The sequence below is a fragment of the Aspergillus stella-maris genome, assembly GCF_047715825.1.
Source record: "Aspergillus stella-maris strain CBS 113639 unplaced genomic scaffold BDV14scaffold_31, whole genome shotgun sequence".
NCBI classification, from domain to species: Eukaryota; Fungi; Ascomycota; class Eurotiomycetes; order Eurotiales; family Aspergillaceae; genus Aspergillus; species Aspergillus stella-maris.
In genome coordinates, this window is record NW_027396825.1 from 203,216 (window position 1) to 224,820 (window position 21,605).

At 52.2% G+C, this 21,605-nt stretch overlaps 6 protein-coding genes across 6 annotated transcripts; 5 read left to right on the forward strand and 1 right to left on the reverse strand.

Moving 5' to 3' along the window:
- Positions 1–588: 588 nt before the first annotated feature.
- On the forward strand, positions 589–1,978 carry BDV14DRAFT_174498 (uncharacterized protein). Its single transcript, XM_073768905.1, has 3 exons — positions 589–839; positions 886–1,609; positions 1,658–1,978. Exons 1-3 carry the CDS (start codon positions 789–791, stop codon positions 1,744–1,746), a joined length of 864 nt encoding a protein of 287 aa, XP_073627616.1. The 5' UTR covers positions 589–788; the 3' UTR covers positions 1,747–1,978.
- Positions 1,979–2,023: 45 nt separating this feature from the next.
- BDV14DRAFT_74157 (transcription factor domain-containing protein) lies at positions 2,024–5,029 on the forward strand. Its single transcript, XM_073777416.1, has 5 exons — positions 2,024–2,274; positions 2,348–2,476; positions 2,536–3,292; positions 3,350–3,865; positions 3,936–5,029. The coding sequence occupies exons 1-5, from the start codon at positions 2,204–2,206 to the stop codon at positions 4,902–4,904; spliced, it is 2,442 nt and encodes an 813-aa protein (XP_073627617.1). The 5' UTR covers positions 2,024–2,203; the 3' UTR covers positions 4,905–5,029.
- A 259-nt stretch (positions 5,030–5,288) lies between these two features.
- BDV14DRAFT_174506 (putative MFS transporter) lies at positions 5,289–7,338 on the forward strand. The gene is made up of 4 exons (XM_073768906.1): positions 5,289–5,902; positions 6,006–6,066; positions 6,133–6,909; positions 7,003–7,338. Exons 1-4 carry the CDS (start codon positions 5,306–5,308, stop codon positions 7,110–7,112), a joined length of 1,545 nt encoding a protein of 514 aa, XP_073627618.1. The 5' UTR covers positions 5,289–5,305; the 3' UTR covers positions 7,113–7,338.
- Positions 7,339–9,458, reverse strand: BDV14DRAFT_174511 (glycoside hydrolase family 72 protein). Its single transcript, XM_073768907.1, has 2 exons — positions 9,148–9,458; positions 7,339–9,064 (listed from the first exon to the last, which is right to left on the reverse strand). Exons 1-2 carry the CDS (start codon positions 9,223–9,225, stop codon positions 7,517–7,519), a joined length of 1,626 nt encoding a protein of 541 aa, XP_073627619.1. The 5' UTR covers positions 9,226–9,458; the 3' UTR covers positions 7,339–7,516.
- A 1,637-nt stretch (positions 9,459–11,095) lies between these two features.
- BDV14DRAFT_174520 (hydrogen/calcium exchanger domain-containing protein) lies at positions 11,096–13,570 on the forward strand. The gene is made up of 9 exons (XM_073768908.1): positions 11,096–11,224; positions 11,277–11,807; positions 11,854–11,920; positions 11,970–12,017; positions 12,064–12,688; positions 12,771–13,004; positions 13,080–13,133; positions 13,205–13,293; positions 13,381–13,570. Exons 1-9 carry the CDS (start codon positions 11,221–11,223, stop codon positions 13,421–13,423), a joined length of 1,695 nt encoding a protein of 564 aa, XP_073627620.1. The 5' UTR covers positions 11,096–11,220; the 3' UTR covers positions 13,424–13,570.
- Positions 13,571–17,919: 4,349 nt separating this feature from the next.
- Positions 17,920–21,256, forward strand: BDV14DRAFT_74279 (putative C6 transcription factor). Its single transcript, XM_073777417.1, has one exon. It carries the CDS (start codon positions 18,229–18,231, stop codon positions 21,049–21,051), a length of 2,823 nt encoding a protein of 940 aa, XP_073627621.1. The 5' UTR covers positions 17,920–18,228; the 3' UTR covers positions 21,052–21,256.
- Positions 21,257–21,605: the final 349 nt, after the last annotated feature.

The following is a 21,605-nucleotide window of genomic DNA, read 5'->3' on the forward strand; positions in this document are numbered from 1 at the left end:
TTGTCCTCCACGATCACTCTTATCAGTCTCCAACCTCGGATGCCGGCAGGATCCCGTATTGGCTCACCCGCAGTATGAATAGTCTACCGCCAATCATGGTGGCCTGAGCCAGCCAAAACCGCTAAGAAAGGGCGGGAAATCATGGACTCCTTCAACAGCACGGGGAATCCACGCTGTCAGCTCATTGGGTCTGGCCATCTGGCATTCGAGTCGAAACGTCCTCACTCCGTAACTCCGTCCTGTTTGTATGGTTTTCCATGTTTGCAGCTGTGATCCCTGGTTCAGCAACTCCATCTCATTCGATGATCGTATCAGCGTTGGTCTGCCAGCTCTGAGTCATCGATCTCGCAATCCTTCAATCGAGTCGGGAGGTCTGCTTCCGTAGAACGGAGACGGGCCAGTGTCACCCCATCCGGAGCGTGGCTGGAGGACCTTGCTCATCTGTTCGTCATCCCTCAGGGAGGCAGCTGCTTCGTATTCTCCTAAACTCGGGATTTGGACTCGGCGGAAGAACGGCATCTTTTGTAGGCAACGTGTCACAAAAAACATGTCAAACCCCGTAAAGTTTGAGAATCCAACATTCTTCGTACGTTCTAGCCATGTCTTCTGCAGCGTGACGTGTGGCGTAGTGAAGGTCACGTGCAATATCCGCCAACCGCCGCAAATGTCAGACTCTCCCGCATCAACTCCCTAGTGTTAGTAGTCTTGTGCGCATCGGAGAACACAACGGTCTTGCAGCTACCAGACCCACTCAAGCTCATCTCATCTTCCCTTATCCTCACAGCATCATGACAGACGTCACGGCCCTGGAGGCCGAGGTCAAGGAGTTCAAGCTTCAGGTGAGTCCCTCGACCAACAGCATCACAGTCTTATCTGACTTCCCAGCTTGAAACCATTCAATCAAGTTTGCAGGTAGACCCAGATAACACGGAATTGCAAAGTCTTCAAGCTGAGCTGGAAGAACTCATAAACCTCACTGAAACATCAATCGCCGAACTCAAACCTGCCACTCCCCAACCCTCCGCTGCCCCAGCAAAACCGAAAGCCAGAGACGACTATGCATCGAAACCGAGTTATCGTCCGACGTTCGAGCAAGCCGATGAACACTACACCGCTCCTCCGCAGTCGTTCTCCGTAAACGAGCACGTCCTCGCCCGCTGGGTCTCCGGCGACAACTCCTTCTACCCAGCCCGCATCACATCCATCACCGGCTCCTCCAGCAACCCCGTCTACATTGTCTCGTTCAAGTCGTATCAGACGGTGGAATCTCTAACTGCAAAAGACCTCAAACCCATTCAAAACAGTGACTCGCGGAAACGCAAGGCTGATGGAAGCCCAGGCAGTTCTTCAAATTCCCCAGCTCCTCAACCGCCCCACGCGAGCGTCATCTCCGCGGCTGCAGATATCAATCCCGCTTTGGCCAACCAGGCGCGCAAAGAGCCCAGCAAGGCTACCGATGGACCTGCGCGACCAAGCAAAGCGGCGCGGAAGGTCAAGGCGAACAAGGAGCTTGAGGCGGGTAAGAACAAGTGGAAGGATTTTGCCAGCAAGACCAAGATCGGTCGGAAGGACAGCATGTTTAGAACTGGAGAGGGGGTTAATGCGAGAGGTATGTCATCCGTCACTTTATCCACTGAATGTTACTGACCCTCTGCAGTGGGCTTCACGGGGTCCGGGCAGCAGATGCGGAAAGATCCGACCCGGATGCGGCACATCTATCAGCAAGGAGACGAGGACAATTATTGAGGTTACGGTTTAATGTGGGGAGGGATCACTTTTACGGCCATATCTTCCTATCCATCTGCCAAGTCATGTTTCATCGCTAACCAGATTATGGTGGCAGATAGTTCTGGTCACGGCCAACTCAACTTCATATACCACAGCGGACTCAAGTGAGCTACTGCAACCCTGGCCAATCCATGTGTGTAAATGTAGTCAAATTCAATCATGTAGATAACAGATAATTATCAGTCAAGTCACTCAAGTGGACTTTTCCCTGCGTAGACCCAGTTCTAGACCATTCAATAGCCGTCGGGCAAGCTTCATAGCCTTTTTGGGGCTCGGCCAAATTTCAAAATGCCGAGCGCGCCACTTCGCCGAACCTCTCCTCTGCACGTCACACTGCATTCCTTCGGTGTCAGGCTGTCAGCCCTATAGCCTCAGGGATATTTCCGGTCTCTAGCGCATTCCTGCTGGATTATAGATGAATCGCAAGAGACATAATCGGGCTGCCGATTCTCCTGGCGAGGCGTTGAAGAGGAAGAAGATTATTGCGTGCGTTGCCGGCTTTCTTTCCAGAACAACCCAATTGAATCTTAGAGAACTGGCATTAACTAACGTTAAATAGATGCGAACGATGTCATTCCCATAAAATCAAGTGCTCCGGCGACCAACCCTGTACTAAATGCCGCCAGGTTGGCTGCGCCGATGACTGTCAGTATCCGTCGCGCGATCGTCAGATTAAGGTCAGCGAGAGGTATCTGCTCCCACTATCTATGTCTCTTGTCTAGTAGAGTGTGAGCTAACGTATGGCAGCTACCTCGAACAACTCTTGTCCGAGAACCAGCGCCTAAAGGCGCAATCGCAGTCACTACCTCCATCCTCGGCAAACACGCCCGAGCAACCCTCACCAAGTACCAATGGAGAGCATCCCCATGTTCAACCCCAGCGCCATCCTGCAGCAGCAGCAGCGGCAGTAGCAGAGGGTCCAGACCCTCGAACCGTTGAAGAAACAATATCAGAGACCCCCGAAAGCACAAGCAACACATCCGTCCGCAACCCGCTTCTCGACGACAGAGCCTGGTTTCAGCGCTACGACCCGTCGGCCCCCCCAATCTTCGTCGGCGAGGCAGCCTGCACGGCCTTTGCAACGCGCTTTCGCCAATTCCTGACAGGTACATCCAGCACAGCGCACATCCGGCGCACGCAATATGTCAAAGAAGAAAACATCGCACTCGCAAACGCCGGCGAAATCCGGTGGCCGAGTCTACAGCAGGCTAGACTATTGGTAAAGATTGCAATTCGCCAGATTACGTGCGTTTATCATGTCCTGTTGCGAAAGGCGACGATGGAGAAGCTAGAGGAGATTTATCGTACGGCGGACTTTGAGGATACGACTAATCAGTGTAAATTCTTTGCGCTGTTTGCGTTTGGTGAGGCTTATAGTATGCGCACGGAGCCTGGTGTGGGCTCGCGCGTTCCGGGGACGAGTTACTTTGCGAGGAGTTTGAGTCTTGTGCAGGTTTTGCCTGAGAGGACGAGTATTACGCATTTGGAGACGTTGCTTCTTTTGGTATGTTCTTAGTCTATCCATGGTTTCAAAGAAAAGCGAGTGCTAACAGCATGGTAGTCGTTATACTCCTACTATCTCAACCGGCGCCACTCAGCCTACGTCCTCATCGGCTCAGCAATGCGATTGGGCCTCTGCATAGGGCTGAACCACAACATCCCGGAGTCTCAAGTAATCGATCCCGTCGAGCGGCAACACCGCGTCAGAATCTGGTGGACGATATACATTTTTGATCGCATGTGGGCGTCTAAAATGGGGCTGCCGTCCCAAATCCTAGACGACGACATCCACCTCGATATGCCAGCTGCCATTGAACCAAAGGCCGAATACGAAGAGCAGTTCACGGACGCAGAGTTCATAAGGGCGAATATTAATCTTGCGAGGATTGTGGGCGAGACGACTGCGAAGGTTTATAGTAGACGACGGTATAATGAGACTTTTTTACAGAGGGTTCAGAAGTTGTTGAGGTGTTTGAAGGAATGGGTTGATACGTTGCCGCGGCATTTGAGGTTGAATGTTGATGATCCCGAGATGAATGCTAAGCATGTTACTAGTATTCATTTGGCGTTTAATCAGGTTTGTCAACCCGTTCTCCATTCTCCTACTTTTCAATATACGGGATAGCTATGGCTGACAGATGGGAAAGTGTGTGGTTCTAACAACCCGCCCAACCCTCCTCCATCTGCTCAAACTCAGCGAATCCACCACCAACACCTCAACCTCCCTTGACAAAACAACAACCCAACCCCTCCTAACCCTAAGTGAAGCCTGCATCCACGCAGCCCGGCACAGCCACAGTCTCATCCTAACAAGGTGGATAAACGGTTCGCTGCCTGTATTCGGGTACTTCCACGCGCATTATCTCTTTTCCGCAAGTTTAGTGCTTGCAATGTCGAGTTTTGTATCTGTGCCCGTGGGGAGTCAAGCGGATTTAGGGGCTTTTGAGACCGGTTTAGAGGTGTTGAGGGGGATGAGTGAGAATGGGAATCTGAGCGCGAGTGAGTTTTTGGGGAATTTGAGGATGGTTAGGGGTTGTTTGGAGCAGTATAAGAAGCGGAGGGGCAGGAATCTGGGACATGGGAGTGGGGATGAAGTCGGAGACGACGAGGGCGAGGGTGAACGTGAGCGTGAGGGCGATGGTCCTAGTCATCATCGAGGAGCTGAGACCGGAGCCTCCACTGCCCCAACTCTTCATCAACCAGCAATTACGGCACCCGCGCCCGCGGGGACATCTTCAATGTCTACACCCTTGCCGAGACCGCGCCTCGCGCATACAACGCCGACGCCAGCCTCTCAAGCTCCTCTACCCAGCTTCCTCCCGCACTATACTACCCCCACGACGCAGTCCTACTCTCATAGCCACAGCTACCCCCAAACCCCCCAATCCCAAACCTACGGGCAACCCCAAACCACAGCCCAGAACGACGCTCATAACCAAGACCAAGCCCAACCACAAGACCAGACGGGCTTCACATTCACAACAGCAATGGCATTCATGGAACCCACTATGCAGGACTTTCTCGCGCAGAGCGATATGGATCTTGGCCTTTTGTACCCCGTCGAGAGCTTTATGGATGAGGCGGAGAATTTGTATTCGGGGCATGAATTTAGTTAATTCTCATCTTGATGCTATCTATCTTGTTTGGGCGAGTTTTAGGAGGGTTGAATGGACGGTTTTTGAGGAGGCTTGCTTAGGGTTGCGGAAAGCACTGTTTATTCTTATGGTAAACATGTATTTACCCAAATAATATCCTTGTTCTAAACTACATCTGTAAACTCTTAGACATACTAATACGTCGAAAGTACTAGATCATCGGCACCCCCCACCGACCCTCGGCATGGAAACCACATTCCGAACCCCAGTCTCCAACACGAATAATGAGATACTTCGGCGACGCAACCGGCATGCCGATCGGATAAGAATCCGCTATCGCAGCAAGAATGCCCAATCACTTTATAAATAATGCTCTCCCCAAATTCGATATCCATTTCTCCAATTCTGAAATACAGTTGAGAATGGTCGTTATGGATCGCGACCTTGAAAAGCAGCCCGTTGCTGGTAGTGCGTCGGCCGACACAGACGCGGATACACCAGATACAGATAACACACCATCACCAAGTTCCTCAGGAACATCAACGCCACAACCACAAGAAGCAATCGACGATTGCAACACCCCGCAAGAAAAAGTTACAAAGATACAAACAGCAACATCATACCACCCCGGCTTCTCCCTCCCCAAATGGCGCAAATCCATCATCCTCTTCGTCGTCTCGTGGATGACGCTCGCCGTGACATTTAGTTCGACATCTCTCCTCCCCGCGACACCAGAGATAGCAGTTGAATTCAATACGACGTCCGAAACACTGAATATCACGAATGCGGGCGTTTTGCTTGCGATGGGGTTTTCGAGTCTGCTTTGGGGTCCCTTGACGATATTGTTGGGGAGGAGAATAAGTTATAATATTGCTGTTGCGGTGCTTGTCGGTTGTTCTATTGGTACAGCAGCGAGTAAGAGTATGGGTATGTTTACGGCGTTTAGGATTTTGGGCGGGTGGACGGGCACGAGTTTTATGGTTTCGGGGCAAACTGTGTTGGCGGATATTTTTGAGCCGGTTGGTCTTCTTTTCATTCTTTTTTTTCTTTTCCTTGGACTATATGCGGGTGGACTGGAGTGGTGTGGGAAGAAACCTAGGGCTAACCTGGTGTGTTCTAAAGGAAGTTCGAGGAACAGCAGTGGGCTTCTTCATGTTGGGCTCTGTTACGGGGCCTGCTATTGGTATGATCTAACTCTACCCGACTTTACCCCCTCATACTTCAATCAAATTATTAACAAAATATACAGGCCCCTGCATCGGCGGCGTAATCGTCACCTTCGCCAGCTGGCGCTACATCTACTGGCTGCAAACCGCCATGGCCGGATTCGGGCTGATCCTCTCACTCATATTCGTCCCAGAAGTGCAACAAGAACAAGAAGTCTCTCCCAGCGCCACCAAGAAGTTGCAAAGGAAGAAGATCACAATCGGCTACGCCCTGCGCATCTTCAACCCCGTCCACGTCTTCAGAATGTGGCTTTACCCGAATATCTTCCTCTCGCACTTAACATGCGGGTTACTAGCAACATACCTCTACGCCCTGCTCTCGTCAGCGAGGACAATCTTCAACCCGCGCTTCCATTTGACCTCTGCGCTTGTCTCCGGCCTCTTCTACCTCGCCCCCGGCGCAGGATTCCTCTTCGGTTCCATCCTCGGCGGACGATTGAGTGACCGCGCCGTCAAAAAATACATTGTCCGCCGGGGCTTCCGCCTCCCGCAAGACCGTCTAAACAGCGGCCTAATCATGCTCTCGCTCGTTCTCCCCGGCGCAACGCTAATCTACAGCTGGACACTCGACCAAGAAGTCGGCGGGATGGCCGTCCCCATAATAGCCGGTTTCGTAGGCGGAACAGGGTTAATGGGCTCCTTTAACGGGTTGAATACGTATGCGGCTGAGGCTTCTCCAAGACACAGGGCGGAGGTTATATCGGGAAAATACATCATCCAGTATATATTTAGTGCGGGGGCGAGCGCGCTTGTTGTTCCGCTTATTGAGAGGATTGGGGTGGGGTGGACTTTTACGATTTGTGAGTTTTTGCCTGCCTACGTATTCTCCTACATGCTGCATATAGGGTTGTTTGTGTGGGGGAGCAGCGCTGACTTGACTTGTTTCTTTGCAGCAACGGGATTCACGCTCTTCGGGGCGTTCTTGGTCTTCGTTATTGCGAAGTGGGGGATTGATATGCAGCGGTTTGTGGAGAGGAGGTTTCCGATTGACCGGAAGGTTTGAAGAGCAGGTGCTTGATTCGGTTTTCCGTCTGAGCATTGAGACCAAATTCTCAAGCCCGGCGAGTTGGCTGCATTGCATTACTTGGTTGTTTCGTTCTTTGGTTGTCGTGATTTGCTGCTGCGTTTCGGCGTGATACCCGGTTGGTTCATGATGCATGGTATGATGATAGAGAAAAGTATATACAAGTTATAGAAGATGGTTGAAGATATCTAATGGAAGATTATTCACAACATTGGAACATGGTAAGATAAGGAAAGTAAGGGTTGCATTCGAAAGATATCTCTAGAAGTGAAAAAGAATAAATATATATAACAGAAGCTCGACATGAAATTGACTATTTATATACTCGAACATAATCGTGGAAATAATTCAAAATCAAACAACGCACACCACTTCATCTTACTCTACAGCAAAAGCATACCAGCACCAGCGATGATGCTGGTCAGGATGTAAGCGCCCATCTGCCAGTTGCCAACAAAGACAGCCATGGGGCGGGGTCCGTTGCCAGCGGCACCGTCAGATGTCTCGCTGCCGCCAGAGGAGCCAGAGCCAGAGCCAGAGGCGTCACCGCCAACACCGCCGTCGGGGGTGGTGACGTTGCCGGTGCCGTCGGTGCCAGCCTCGTCAAGGAGAGAAGAGCAAGAGTCGCTGGAGTCAGAGGCCTCGGTGGTCTCACCGCGGCCGTCAAAGTCGCAGGCGTCATTGCTGTTCTGGGCCTTGTAGTACTGGGTCATGACGAACGAGAGCTGCTGCTTGGTGGTGCAGACGCTGTAGGCGCCGTACTTGCCCTTGACGGCGTCGGCCTGCTGGCCGGCGCAGTACTTGCCGTCCTCGAGACCGCAGATGTAGCCGAAGATCTCGCCGTACTCCTCCTCGTCAACGTCGTCCTTGACCTTGCAGGTGAGTGTGTCCTCCATGCAAGAGCAGAGCTGGGAGTTGGGCGAGGGGGGCAGCTTGGAGTTAGCTTCCCAGGATTTGCCGACGGAGGGGCAGGTGGGGACAGCGGTGTTAGAGGCACTGTAGCTAGCACTGTTGACACCGGTGGCGGTGACCTTTTGCATTTGAGAAGAGAGGTAGGAGAAGTCGTCCTTGGTGCTGACATCGTCGCCGTCAACGGAAACAAGACCGTAGTCGTTGGCCTCCTGGAAGTACATGTAGACGACACCACCGCTCCAGACGTCGTTCATCTTGTCACTGAAGAGGACAGGGACATCGGAGAACTTGCGGGGCTTGGGCTCAATGCAGCCGTACTCGGAGAAGAAGGCAGGGATAGGGTAGTCCTTGAACTCCTCGGTACGGGCCTTGTAACCGGAAGAAGCGAAAGTAGAGTCACCGCACCATTCGTAGATGTTGTAACCGAACATGTCGATACGGCTCTCCTCGTCACCGCAGATCAGGTAGTCCTTGAGGTCCTCACGGAGTTCGGCATTGTCATCAGTGGCGTAACCGACGACAAGAGATTCACGGTGGTTCTTCTTGATGTAAGCCTTCATGTCACGAACAGCGGCCTTGACGAACGCAATCGAGTTGGTGTTGGTGTTGTTGTTGGAGACCTCGTTACCGGCGAAGAAACCGATAACATTGGTGTAGTTGGCAAAAGCATCGATGACGCCGGTGTAACGGTTGTACAGGTCGACGTTCCACTGAGGGTCCGCACGGTTGATGGACTCGGAGGGAGAAGACAGATCGGTGATCAGGTAAATGCCAGCATCAGCCAAGAGACCCATACAGCGGTCGTGGCTCTTGTCGGGGTTTACAGCGTAGGTACGGATGACATTGGTGCGGAGCTCCTTCAGGTAAGGAATGTCACGCTCGCAGTTGGAGTCATCGGCCAGAGGGTCGGTGTACTTGGCGTTGGAAGTAGTCGAACCGTTGGCGGAGTACTCCTGCTGGTAGGCGACACCACGGATGAAGAACTCGGTGCCATTGTTGGAGTAGAAGAATTTGTTACCCTGGGGGCAATGTCAGCAGCTGTCAGACTCAGGAACGGCCAGGAACGGCGGCCGTGCGCTCTAGTTTTATGGGTTCATCTTACCTTGCTGACGATCTCGGGCAGGTCGGCCGCCAGGGCAGTGCTCGCGAGCGCACCAGCGAGGGCGAGAGAGAATTTCATTGTACGAGAGAACAGAAAATTGGAGAACGAATGTCGAGAATGGACGATCGGTAAATCAACGGTTGATCACGAAGATCTTTCAAGATGTCGAGGAGTCGGCTCTTCCTGGAAAGAAAGCAAGAAGAGGCTTAGGAATAAATAATGGAGGACAACGAGTGACTGACGGTACGCATACGTAGCCGACTGGGGGAGAGAATGAGGGAAAAGAAGAGGCAGGGAGAGGAAAAGGGAGAAGATCAAAGGAGAAAGAAGAGAGAAGAGAGAAGGTTGGGATAAAGGAGTCCAAGTAACAGGGTGGGCCTGGGGCAAATGAATCTGTATTGTAATACGGAAATTATACAGATTCCCAGTGGCTATCAGCAGATGGGGGGTCTTAGAAGAGTAGTACGCGTCCTCAGGGTCAGCAGCAGGGTCTGTCCCTGAGGGTCCAGTCCCTTGATCAGGGACTCCAGGGTCTCGTGCCTGCCACCGCTAGGAACTGCATTTTTTGGCTTGTTGTGCTGCAGTTTGATTTTCTTGCTTTCAGAACATGTTATTGTGCTGCCTCTACCAAAGTCTCCCAGGCATCAGTCATTCCGAGTGCCCCCCGACGTCAGACACCTTCTAAGAATAGTCGGGGAATCTGAAACTAGGCCCAGGGACCAGACCCTGATTCGCCAGATAACGGGGCCCCTGTTACCGATTACCATACTTACAGTATGTGCAGTGTATTTACGCGTAAGTTACCACGCCCAGGGCTTGGTTCTTCTTGTGCTCTTCTTGTGCTCCTTCTTGTGCGCCTTGTCTCTGCTTGACTCGGTCGCTCGCACTGCTTGTCTGTCTGCCAGTTCCACGGCACATTGCTTGTCTCTGCCAATGTTTCAATCTGCCAATGCTGCCAATGTCACTGCCCATTGCTTGTTGTTTGTGTTAGACTTTCTCTAGTTCAGTCTGTATCAAGATAATTGTTTATTTGTTATTGTTACTTCAGAGTTTAATGTTAGGTTGAACTCCTTAATCAAGCTCCTACTGGTGGTTGTGCCAGGCTGCGATTTCCGACCGTGGCCATTGACCAACCACCACCCAACAATCTATCTGGCTGCCTATACACACCAGAACGGATGCACATCAGCTGCAATACCACCTCAATGACACCTCTTGCATAGGTTCCATTGTTGTCCTTTTGATCGAGTGTAGATTATTCGCCCGACCAACTGTTCGCCCTTGATCGAAGAAATTGGCTTGTGATATCATGGCACGAGTCCACGACAGAGCCGGTGCGGGCCTGCATAGCCACACTCAAGTGCCCAACCAGCCAATAATCTGACGGCAACAATGCTTGTTATTTGAGCAAAATGGAGTTAAATGGGCCAGGGGGTTTCAAGGACCAGTCAACGGCCCAGACTGACAAGCAGCGGTGCCCAGAGCAAGAAAGCTTTGCCATGCATTCTTGGTGTCTTAGCGGCGATCGCGCAGTTAATCCTCTGCAGACTCTGAGAGTTCCAGCCTGCGATCTCAGATCAGTCAAGTCACCGTGACGCGCTCCAACTTAGTCGTTCTTTACTTTGTGCTTTTATATTGGTTGTTCTCAATTTTCTTGACGTTCATTATTATTATTGTCATCATCATCATTATTGTCGTTGACTTATTGAACAATCCTCCATTCCAACCCGTCACCCCTTTCCATCAGCTCAAGCACAACACCAGCCTCAACTTCGCCCACTCCAGGCAGCAGCATATCCAGTCACTAAGCGTCCATCAGCCACTCATTGCGCCGTCCAGTTCGCTCTAGATCCGGATAGGTATGTCTGTCCTCGTTTATCCTTCACTGCTCGTATTCTTGCCCAAGATGCGCTGTCAGCGTGGCGGTGATACCCACTGGCCAGATGACGCTGTGGCTTGAACTGCCACGCCATCTATACAGACAGTCTACAAAACTACAAGACGTAGACATCGCTCTCGTGTCGCACAGGCTAACAGTATATCAGATTCCATCCTTGCAACCGTTTCATCAACATGCGTAAGCGACTTCCTGTTCGCTGCTCATCCCTTTTTGGATCTGACCTCAGCAGACAAATTCAAAAGCCAAGCCAGAAACCTGGCATGGTACGACCATGATGGCGAGCCAACAACACATAATCCTTTCAAGAAGTTCAGACGAACACCCCGACGGACGAATTCCATCCAGCTCGAGAACCGACTGACCCAATATTCCTCCGCCGGTGCCATTCGCGATGAAGGGGAAATCCAGCGCAACAAGGAAATCAGAGAAGGACTCGGAGGACCAATCCATCCCGATACATACCCGCCGCCTAGCACAGGAACAACGGCCGACTCAGGCGCAGCTGGGAGTATGGAAAAGGCAGAGCCGGAGCCGTCGATGAGCAGTCGCGCACCGATCAATGTCTCCGGTGGTCAACCCAGTGAATCAGATGGTCCCAGGCAGCGAAGAGGGATTTCGGGTGGGAAGGACTCTGAAGAGCAGGACAGGAGTGTCTCTGATGAGACGCGGCCCAAACCAAAGTTTACCTTCATGGGACAGATCAAGGCTACAGTGTTCAACTCGTGGATTAACATTCTTCTCCTTGCTGCTCCAGTTGGAAGTAAGTCGCACTGCGTATCTGATAATGCAGTACTAACATCAGCTAGTTGCACTCAACTATATCGACGGGATTGACCCGGTAGCAATCTTCGTGGTCAACTTTATCGCCATCATGTACGTCGTGATATTTATCAATGACAACGAACCTAGCTGACTCGAACAGTCCTCTCGCAGCAATGCTAAGTTTCGCGACGGAAGAAATTGCGCTACGGTAAGTACCATCATGAATAACCAGGTCATTGTACTAACAACCCCAGAACTGGCGAAACAATCGGCGGTCTTCTCAACGCCTCCTTCGGTAACGCCGTCGAACTAATCGTCGCCATCATCGCCCTCGTCGACGACGAAGTCGTCATCGTGCAAACTTCCCTCATCGGAAGTATGCTCTCCAACCTCCTCCTCGTCATGGGCATGTGCTTTTTCTTCGGCGGCGTCAACCGCCTAGAGCAACACTTCAACCCTGTCGTCGCGCAAACAGCAGCATCTCTCCTCGCACTCGCCGTTGGAGCCCTCATCATCCCAACAGCCTTCTACTCCTGGTCCGAGGGCGAGCGGGATTCAGTCGTCCCCCTATCGAGAGGAACATCCATTATCCTCCTCGTCGTCTACGGGTGCTACCTATTCTTCCAGCTTCACTCGCATACAGAGATTTACAACGCCCCCAGCCCGAAATCCGAGAAGCGTCGCGTCAAGGTCGAAGACGGCGATGCGCACAAGGGTATTGCGCAGATTGGGCACATGTCTGCTGCGCTGGCTGGAGCCAATCAACCATACATGCAAAACCCAGATGACGAGCCCGAGGAACCGCAGTTGCACATCTACGTTGCATTCCTCACGCTGGCTATTTCAACGACGTTTGTTGCGCTCTGCGCTGAATTCATGGTACAGCGCTCCTTTTCCCACCACATTGTCGGAAACAGAAACAAATTTCTTGTAGAACAAATACTAACAAGAAAATAAACAGGTCGACTCAATCGACGCCCTCACAGCCGGCGGTGGAATCTCCAAGACCTTCGTCGGTCTCATTCTCCTCCCTATCGTGGGTAACGCGGCCGAGCACGCGACAGCCGTCACGGTCGCTATCAAGGACAAGATGGACCTGTCGATTGGTGTGGCTGTTGGATCAAGTATGCAGATTGCGTTGCTGGTGCTGCCGCTGATTGTTGTTATTGGGTGGGGGATGGGGAATCAGGATATGGTATGTTCATTATGGAATTGGGAGGTTGGAGAGGGTCTGGGAAGTGCGAAGAGAAGGGCTAACGGGTGAAAATAGGGTCTCTCCTTCGATGCGTTCCAGATTATTTTGCTTTTTGTTTCGGTGCTTTTGGTATGTGTTCTCTCTCTCTGAACCCCATCTTCATTTCCTTGCCAGGTTACTAATTGGTGCTACCTATGCAGGTGAATTACCTCATCGCCGACGGAAAATCGCACTGGCTCGAGGGCGTCCTGCTCATGATGATGTATCTGATTATCGCCGTTGCTGCTTGGTAAGTCCCTTTTTCCCTTCCCCCGTTCCTCTCTTTAACTTCCATCGCCCATCGCAACCTAAACACGATTCTAATGTCCTCATGCAGGTTCTACCCAAGCGACACAAACAACAGCGAGGCTAGCGCTTAGCTTAAGCAAGCCGGCAAGCAAGTGATGAACACTATCATTCGTTCCTTTGGCTACTATACGTCTACCTGCATACCATATTATACCTGGTCCTGTACTACTACTACTCTGTTCCTACCACTACTACTACTACTACTACTACTACTACTATTACTACTTTGCGTCCCATACGACATTTGCACTTGCATATCTCTATTTTATTTGTTTTTTGGTTATGTTCTGTATCAATGATACCTTCAAGTACCTACCTATTTAGTTGGTTTAATTCAATTTCGAATTTCTTTTCTTGATCTGGTTCAATTCAGTTTGTTCTTGTTCTTGTTCAATTTATTTGAATATATTATTTGCGTGCTTGAAGTATAGATGGATGCGATTGGTGTTCGGTGGAGTAGATGGTAATGGTCATGGATTTGAAGGTAGGTGGATGGTTACCTTCTGATTAGTGTTGACGGTTGTCGGACCACGTAGAAAGTGTGAAGTGATGTTGCCACCGCCGTGGCAGCCACAATATATATTTTCCACCCAGCACAACCTTTCCACTTCCCGCTGGCACCAACGACCAATAATACCTAGTTAATCATCATTCAACACCAAGCATTACCTACGGAAGAGAAAATAGATTTCATACGGATGCTGTGTTGTTCCGCCGAGAATGTCGAAGATACTACGACATCTAGTTTAGCTACAATTGAATAAATAGCCCATAATCGTCCACGAGCTTGAGTAGTTAAGAAGGTCAATACCACTACATTCATTTAGACGACTCGGGTATTCCGACCTTCATCTAAAATCAGTCGACTGGGCGTTGATGTCAACTTCAAATAAGGTCCAAGATTTCTCCGCACGTTCTCACTCTCCCTCTCCATCTCCATCTCCATCTCCAACTCTAACCCATACACAGCAATGCAATGCAATGCATCCGCGAAGCCCCCGAGTCCCGCGACTGAGACTCCCGGAGAAAGAATGGGGAGCCAGAGCCAGACGGAGTGGAGAAAGCCAACTGTTAAAAGGCTCAAGAGTCAAGGTCGGCGCCGGGCCCACGGGAAGCGCGTGGTTTGGTTTGGGGTTAGCGGTTAGGGCAACCATTGGCACCGTAACAGCTTGATTTTAGGTCATTATTCAGCGTCCACTGGAACCTGGATATCGGGTAAATATTCTGGACTCGGACGGAGGGAGGAGCGTTTTTCCATTGTTCCATTGTTACTGTTAGGGTCTCACTTCCGTTTATTGGATTGGGTGGTATCGGTCGGTCGCCGATAAACTCATTTCATGTTTATGATTCGTGTTCTTGAGGTTCGGGGTTGTCTTTACCGATGACTTTAATTGACCTCCTCGCTAACTACGCCCGGTAGGCAGCCTAGGTAGCTTAAGGACACATTTCCGCAAATTGGATTCCGAGCCGGGTGGTGATATCGTGCCATGCGATGCCAATGCCATGCGACTAAGTCAACCGCCGACGACTCGTCCGTAGTAGGCTACGGCCACGCCGCCTCTCGCTAGAAGTGTGCCCTGACTTCGAGACGAGCCCATTGTTCTTATTCTGAGCCGGCGGTACCGTGACTTGTGCCGTGGAAATTACCGGATCAGGGGAACCCGCAGCCTAATGCGGTCGAATCCCGGGGAAGACTAACCTGTCGTGTCATAGCGTGTTCTCTTATACGCTGTATAAAAGGCATCAGGTCCAGGGCACGCCGGTCTGACGTTACAGTTTGTAAACTGTAAACACTGGCCGACTTCAAATAAGCCAAGCCCAATTGGCCCCGGTGTCGATTTTCCGAGGATGGGGTCGGAGAATGAGATCACGGGGCTAGAATGGGGGATATTCTCCGATGAGTCGGGGGGCTGAGGGCCGATTGTTTCGAGTTCAGCCATCGTTCGTGATTACCATGGGATAGAAGGCTCTCTGACAAGGCATGTAGACAGAGATGTCCTAGATATAATGTATGATGCTGCCGCTGCATTGCACGTCGAGCACGACGTCGACTGAAGCCTGTTTGAGGTGCACTATGAAGCAGCTGAGACTGTGACATACCTCTTACTCTGTAAGCTCTTACAGTCTCTGACATGACAGGGTGGTTCTGGGGCGGTTTCAGTCGGCAACGTGGACGGGCGTAGTCCACTCTGCCGGGGCCGGTATGATCTGGTCTGGTCTGCCCTGGCCCCTCGGGGATCAGCAACATCAGCATCACAAGAAGACAACCACAACGCTTCACTTCACGTGCAACCGCAGCCAGCCACAAGCCATTGTTCTCAGTTCAAGAACGTAAACCGTGTGCTGCACCACGCAGCGTCATTCTGACCCTGACAACCGCATTCTGACACGGAAGTCCATCCTGGGCCATTTGCACTATGGCCTGCAGGTTGATACCCCGCCTATAGCAGGGCAGATATTCCGGGGTGAGCATGGATCCATGGATGCCATGCAACGTAATGAGGGGACTGGCCAGGTTGATCTTGGGATTCCCGAGGGCTTTTCTCCGTCCGCGGCTGAACGGGAAGGAGCGAGGTGGCAATCGCTACCATGCCACCTCGTTACATTGACTGTGCTTGAGAGTTTGAGACAGACTGGGGAACCTGCCCCGGATTCCCAATGATGAAATGATGAGCGACCCGACGAAAATGCAGCCTCGTCCGCTAGGATCAAAACCCGGGGAATGCAGGGGCTTGCTTCATCCATGCAGCACTCGCAACCTCTACCGGAATCACATTCGTGGCTTCGGCTGGACAGGACAGATCGGGCGGAAGGTGAAAGTACCACTACGTCGCCGACCAGGATTACCTACCTATGGCAAGGGCTATAATTGTGCCACCTATTGTCGAAAGGGTGGTGTCCGGGGCACAGACTCCCTCTGGCTGTGCCATGTCGGCTCTGCATGTACCCGTGCCGACGAAAATGGTCTTTTCGTCTGACCCCTTTTCTTTTCTTGGTTTCTTTTTCAGCTGCAGTCAACTGCAGTCATGACAAAAGAAATTCCTCTCGTTGCGAGAGATCAGAATAGACGGTTATTCTTACCCGTTCCAGTGAGCCGGGGAATCTCCGGGATAGCCGGAGGCCCCCATCGCGAGTGTAACGGTTTGAGAGTGGCAGCTCCATCGAGCAGGGCATCGGGGATTGAGAACAAAGCAAGTGGGAATTAGGGCAATACCTTGACAAGAAAGTCCTCCTATAGCAAGCAGCGTATTTGCGGGGTCGGACAGCAGCCTCGGGACCGGTTAAATGCGCGGGGAACTTCCGTTGCCGGTTGCGAGGCAAAAGCTCATGCCTTGCAATTCCGATCTTTCGGTCGCGCTCGGCTTGTGGGTTTCCTGGAGTTGCCGCGTTGGGAAATTTACCCAGCGAACGATCCACAGTTGGAGATGCTTTCAGACTGGATGGCTGAAGGAACTGAAGGATTCGTAGTCAGCTCGGGCAACAATGCCGTATTATTGCTGGGATGCATCCCTGTTAGGTCAACTGGTGGTGATTGATTACCATGACAAGTATAGAATCATGCCAACAGTACAATAGTAGAGAAAGCAACATAGTTACACTGAAGTCAACTAGAGCAGGCGAAGCAGAGAAACAGTCAAGAAATTCAGTCATCTGAACAGCAGGAACGGTTATGTAATGGGTTGTGATCAAGTGACGTTCCACACGGCTGCTGCTAACCGGCTCTTTCGGTCCGCAAGAACACAACAAGAACAAGAACAACATCTGTATTCAGTACTGTCCGTCGAGTACAGGGTATATGGGATATACTGTTATACAGTATTCTCATACACAGCTCTACTCTACTACTCAACACAAACAGTGTCAACAAAAAGACCTGATCACATTCTCGGCACTCCACCAGACCGGCCGCTCGGTCTCGCTTGGAGAGTCCAGGCAGTGACAGTTAGTGCTCTCCGGACTCAAGTCGGGCCTCTCCGCAATTTCTCTGCTCTCCACTCTGTCTCCAGACTTCGCTCTTCGCCCATCCCGCCTTTCCTTCTTTTCTTTCCTTTTTTCGCTTCTTTATTATTCGCTCTCCCCCGGCTGTTCTCTGTCCCTCTTCTTCTTCTTTCCCCTCCTTTCGCCCTGGCCCCTTGCTCCAGACGCGTGCCTGACTGGAGTCCTTCCCCAATCTGGGCCTCGACTGTCCTGACTCGCTCCCCCACACTCCGCTCTTTTCAGCTCCTAGCCTCGACTCTGCACTACTGCTCACACTAAAAGGTATGTCACTGCCTGTCTCTGTCCCGAAGGATTCTCTCTCTTCATTTGTCTACCTTATTCCTCTTCCACCGCTTGTTCCTTGTGTTCTCTTCCCCCTTGTTTGCTCCATCCCTGCTCTGTCGCTCTGCCTTGTACCCGGCTCGGGTTAGCAGAGGCAGAGAAAAAGCAAAACCCGCACAAGTCCACAACGGCCCCCATGATCTGCTGCGCTCGCTCTCCTGGCTGTCGTCACTGTGGTACTGACCGTCGGTTGAACAGCCTGTGGCCAGACCCTTCATAATCGTACCATCTCCCTGCCTTGTGCCGTCCTCCTCTCGTCTGCTACCGACCCTCGTCCGACTCGCCCTCTTCGGAATCCCGGGGAATTTTACCGGAGAAATACGGCCGAAACGGAAACCACTGCGGCCTGAGAACGAGACTGCCTTTGCTCGTGTTGCGACTTGCAACCGCTGTCGTCGGGCGCTGCATTCTCCCGTTTCCCCTGCCGCTACCCCCGTGGTTCCTTTTCCGTCCTGTTCTTTCGATCCCGTTCGCTCCTTACTGCCATCACCGGTCCTCGCTCCTGACACCTCTGGGTGAGACGGGCCCATCTCCTGTTTGAGAAACCGTCGACACAATGCGGTCCAGCATAGCTTGCACGCGCTGCCGCCGCAGCAAAATCAAGTGCGTCAACAATGGCATCGAAACAACTTGTCGCGCTTGCGAATCATCCGGTCGAGAATGTTCGTACCCAACGCCGGCTATTGGAGTTGGTGGTGCCAAGCGAGATATTGCGGCGTTGGCCGATGGAGAGGATCGCAATGGTGACTGTGACGGCCCCAAGCGACAACGCTCACGCAAGACTGTTGGTCTTTCGGCGGCCAAAGATGGCTCGAAGGCGTCACTCGATGTACTCGACTCGGGAATCTTGACCGTCAAGGTCTGGGAGAGTATTCTTGATCTATTTCAGTCACATTATGCGACCATTCTCCCTTTCCTTCATCCCCCGTCTTTCATGGGCCAGGTCAGACAGCTTTCTGGCAGTCAGACATCCCCTTCCACCGTTCCCAACCCTCATGAACACCCACGGGACCAGATTCCGAATTCTTCGACACCACCTAATCCGCTAATTCCTCTCGGCGTCCTCGCTCTCACGGCTCGATTCCATCCTCAATTAGCCGCCTACCATTCTCCATCACCAGGAAACCCCTCGAACCCTATCAATGCCTCGGAATACTATGCGTCAGCACTGCGCAGCCGGCTGGCCGGCGTCGATGGCAGCAGTTTTGCTGTACCCGACTTGACGCGCATCCAAGCGCTGCTCATGCTTGCCCTTCACGAATGGGGCATGTGCCGTGGAAAGAGTGCCTGGCTCTACGTAGGAATGGCCATTCGCATGTCGCAGGCCATGGGTCTTCCTTATGAACTAGAAAATGACGTCTTCTCACGCGATACCCCTCGATCACCGGCTCTAAAAGCCGAAGCGGATATGTTCGGTATCCGGCGCCCTGTACAGAAAGAGCAGACGGCCGACGACGTTGTCGCCCAAGAGACCAAACGTCGTACTTTCTGGGCCTGCTTTATCCTCGACCGCTCCCTCAGCAGCGGCAAATATCGCCCTCGCATGATCAGAGTCAAGGAACTGGACATTCAGCTGCCCAGTGACAACGCTTTCGCATTCGGTGAACGGGTGCGTACGTCGCGCTTGAGCGACCCGGTCGGTCGGCGACCGCAGAGCTTCAGCTCCCAGGGAGTCCAAATCCCCAGTATTCGCGCAAGCATTGGCGGGTTTGAAGAAAAGCTGGTGCCAAACGGCACTGATGGCCGGCCATGGTCACCTGTCTCGCGACGAAAAGACTCTACCGAAGATGAGATCGACCGATGGGAAATTGGCGCTGAAGAGTCGGTTCAGAGTCGAGCGGTTCGTATTATTCGAGTGTGGGGCAGCATTGCCAAATGGTCCTGCGCTGGAGGACGACGTAACGAGCAATACCCTCCATGGCATCCAGACTCGCGCTTCTACAAATTTCGAACTATGCTTGCAGAGTTTCGCGATGCATTGTCCCGCAACCTGCAGTACTCTCCTCGCAACACCGATACCCATATCATGTTCAAAACCACTTTATACCCGTATACCTTCATGCACCTGGTATACTTTCTTTCTGTTATTGTACTTCATCGCGCTTACGTGCCTTTCCTTCCTGTGCGCTGTACAGAGCCTATTGGGCCTCTCGACGAGCCCGTGGACAAGACTGGAATGCCAGAAAGCTTCTGGCGTGACAGTGCACGGGAGCTTTTTGGGGCTGCCCGGCAGCTGATGGATCTGGCAGTCACCTGCCAGGACCGCGGCGTGCTTGTTGAGAACCCGCTCGTCGGATTCGCCATCTACAATGCCACATTTGTCGGCATCTACGCGACGCACTTCCCCCAAATGGATGTTGATGGCGCTCTTGCCCCGACGTACAGGGGCGACCAGCAAGGGCAAGTCCAAACTCGCAAAGCCTTGGACATCCTGCGTGAGATGCGACCTCGCCTCAAGATGGCTGCGGGCTGGTTCCGCACCCTGAACCGCCTGCATACCTATTTCTCCAAGGTCAAGCGCGAGTTCCGTCGCAACTCGCGCCGGGATATGCTGCCTCCAGAGGCCATCGACCACAATGGAATCCGCCCAGTACGTGAAGGTGGCGCTGGAGGAGGCTTGGAGGAGTTTAAGCTCTTGGAGAAGCTGTTCCTTGACTATGGTATCATCGACGACCAACTCCCTGAAGCTGGCAGTGAGGAAGACGGCGATCGAGCGACAAACATCAGTGAGACCGGCAGCAATCACATTCGCAGCGATCCTGGCGATCTTGGCGACGGTAGTATGGATGGAGCAGGGGGCCGACGTGAATCCTGGGTTCCCGTCAACAGCCCTGGTCTACCCCTTCCCGGCATAGACGGCGAGCGACGGCCCAGCCTGCCACTACCCCCAAGCCGGTCGCTACAATCGCAGTCTCCTTTCTCGCTCCCATCGCTCCAGCATCACCCAGAGAGCTCTCAGTACAATAGCTCCTCGCCAACCCTTCCTTCCATCGCTCCCTCAAGCGCCTACGGCGGTATGCCAAACACCTCGACTCCCGCTTCTGCTTCCCGCCTCCAACCAATCAACTCGTGGCTAAACTCACGTTCTCAGCCCCCAGCGCCAACGCCTTACTCGACCTCACTTCCCCCTATCAGTGCCGCCGCTCCAGCGCATCACCTTCCCATGCTCCCGCCCCCAGGATCCGTTGGCCACCCCGGCGCCTCGCCGCCTGCGACCATCGATGGCATGGATAATCTGAACAGCCTCTGGTCGACCAGCCTTGCTGGCGACGATGTTCTCGCTTTCCTTGAGGGAGTCGAGTACGTCCAGTCACCGTCACCGGTTCTATCCGAGGGCACAATGGGTTGGCTGCACACCGTCTGGACGGACTTCCGGTGATACCAGTCATCTGCTTTCTTTTGTCATATTTCTTTTCTCTACTTGAAGCCTTGTGACTGCTTCTGCTTTTTCTTTTTGATGTGTACTATTATATCCTCCGTGCATGTGCTTGATTCTGAGCTTTCTTAGTGTTCCTTTCTTTCTGGAACAGGTACGATTTCACACGACTAACGGAATGGGAACGGCGGACTGGCTCGGTTTTCAAAAAGTCTTGGGATGGATTGATTTGATTCGAGCTTGGGCTGTATAGGACTATGGGCTTCACTTTGTCTTTGTTCTCGGTCTCCTTTTGGCTCTGACTTGAATCTACTGATGACGAATGGACGGAACGGAACGGAATGGATTTTTGAGCGTGGCGTTTGGTGCTTGAGCCCTTTTTGTCGTTTACTTGCTACTGTCTTGTGTTTTCTATGAGACCGTTACTGTTACTGTCCTCTTACTGTCACTTCTCCCCATGGTTCGGCTCAGTCAATCACCGCGCGCTTTTCTATGGTCTCTATGATCTCCACATCTATGTCATGGTGTACCTTGTTCTTTGTAGTCTTGATGAGGTA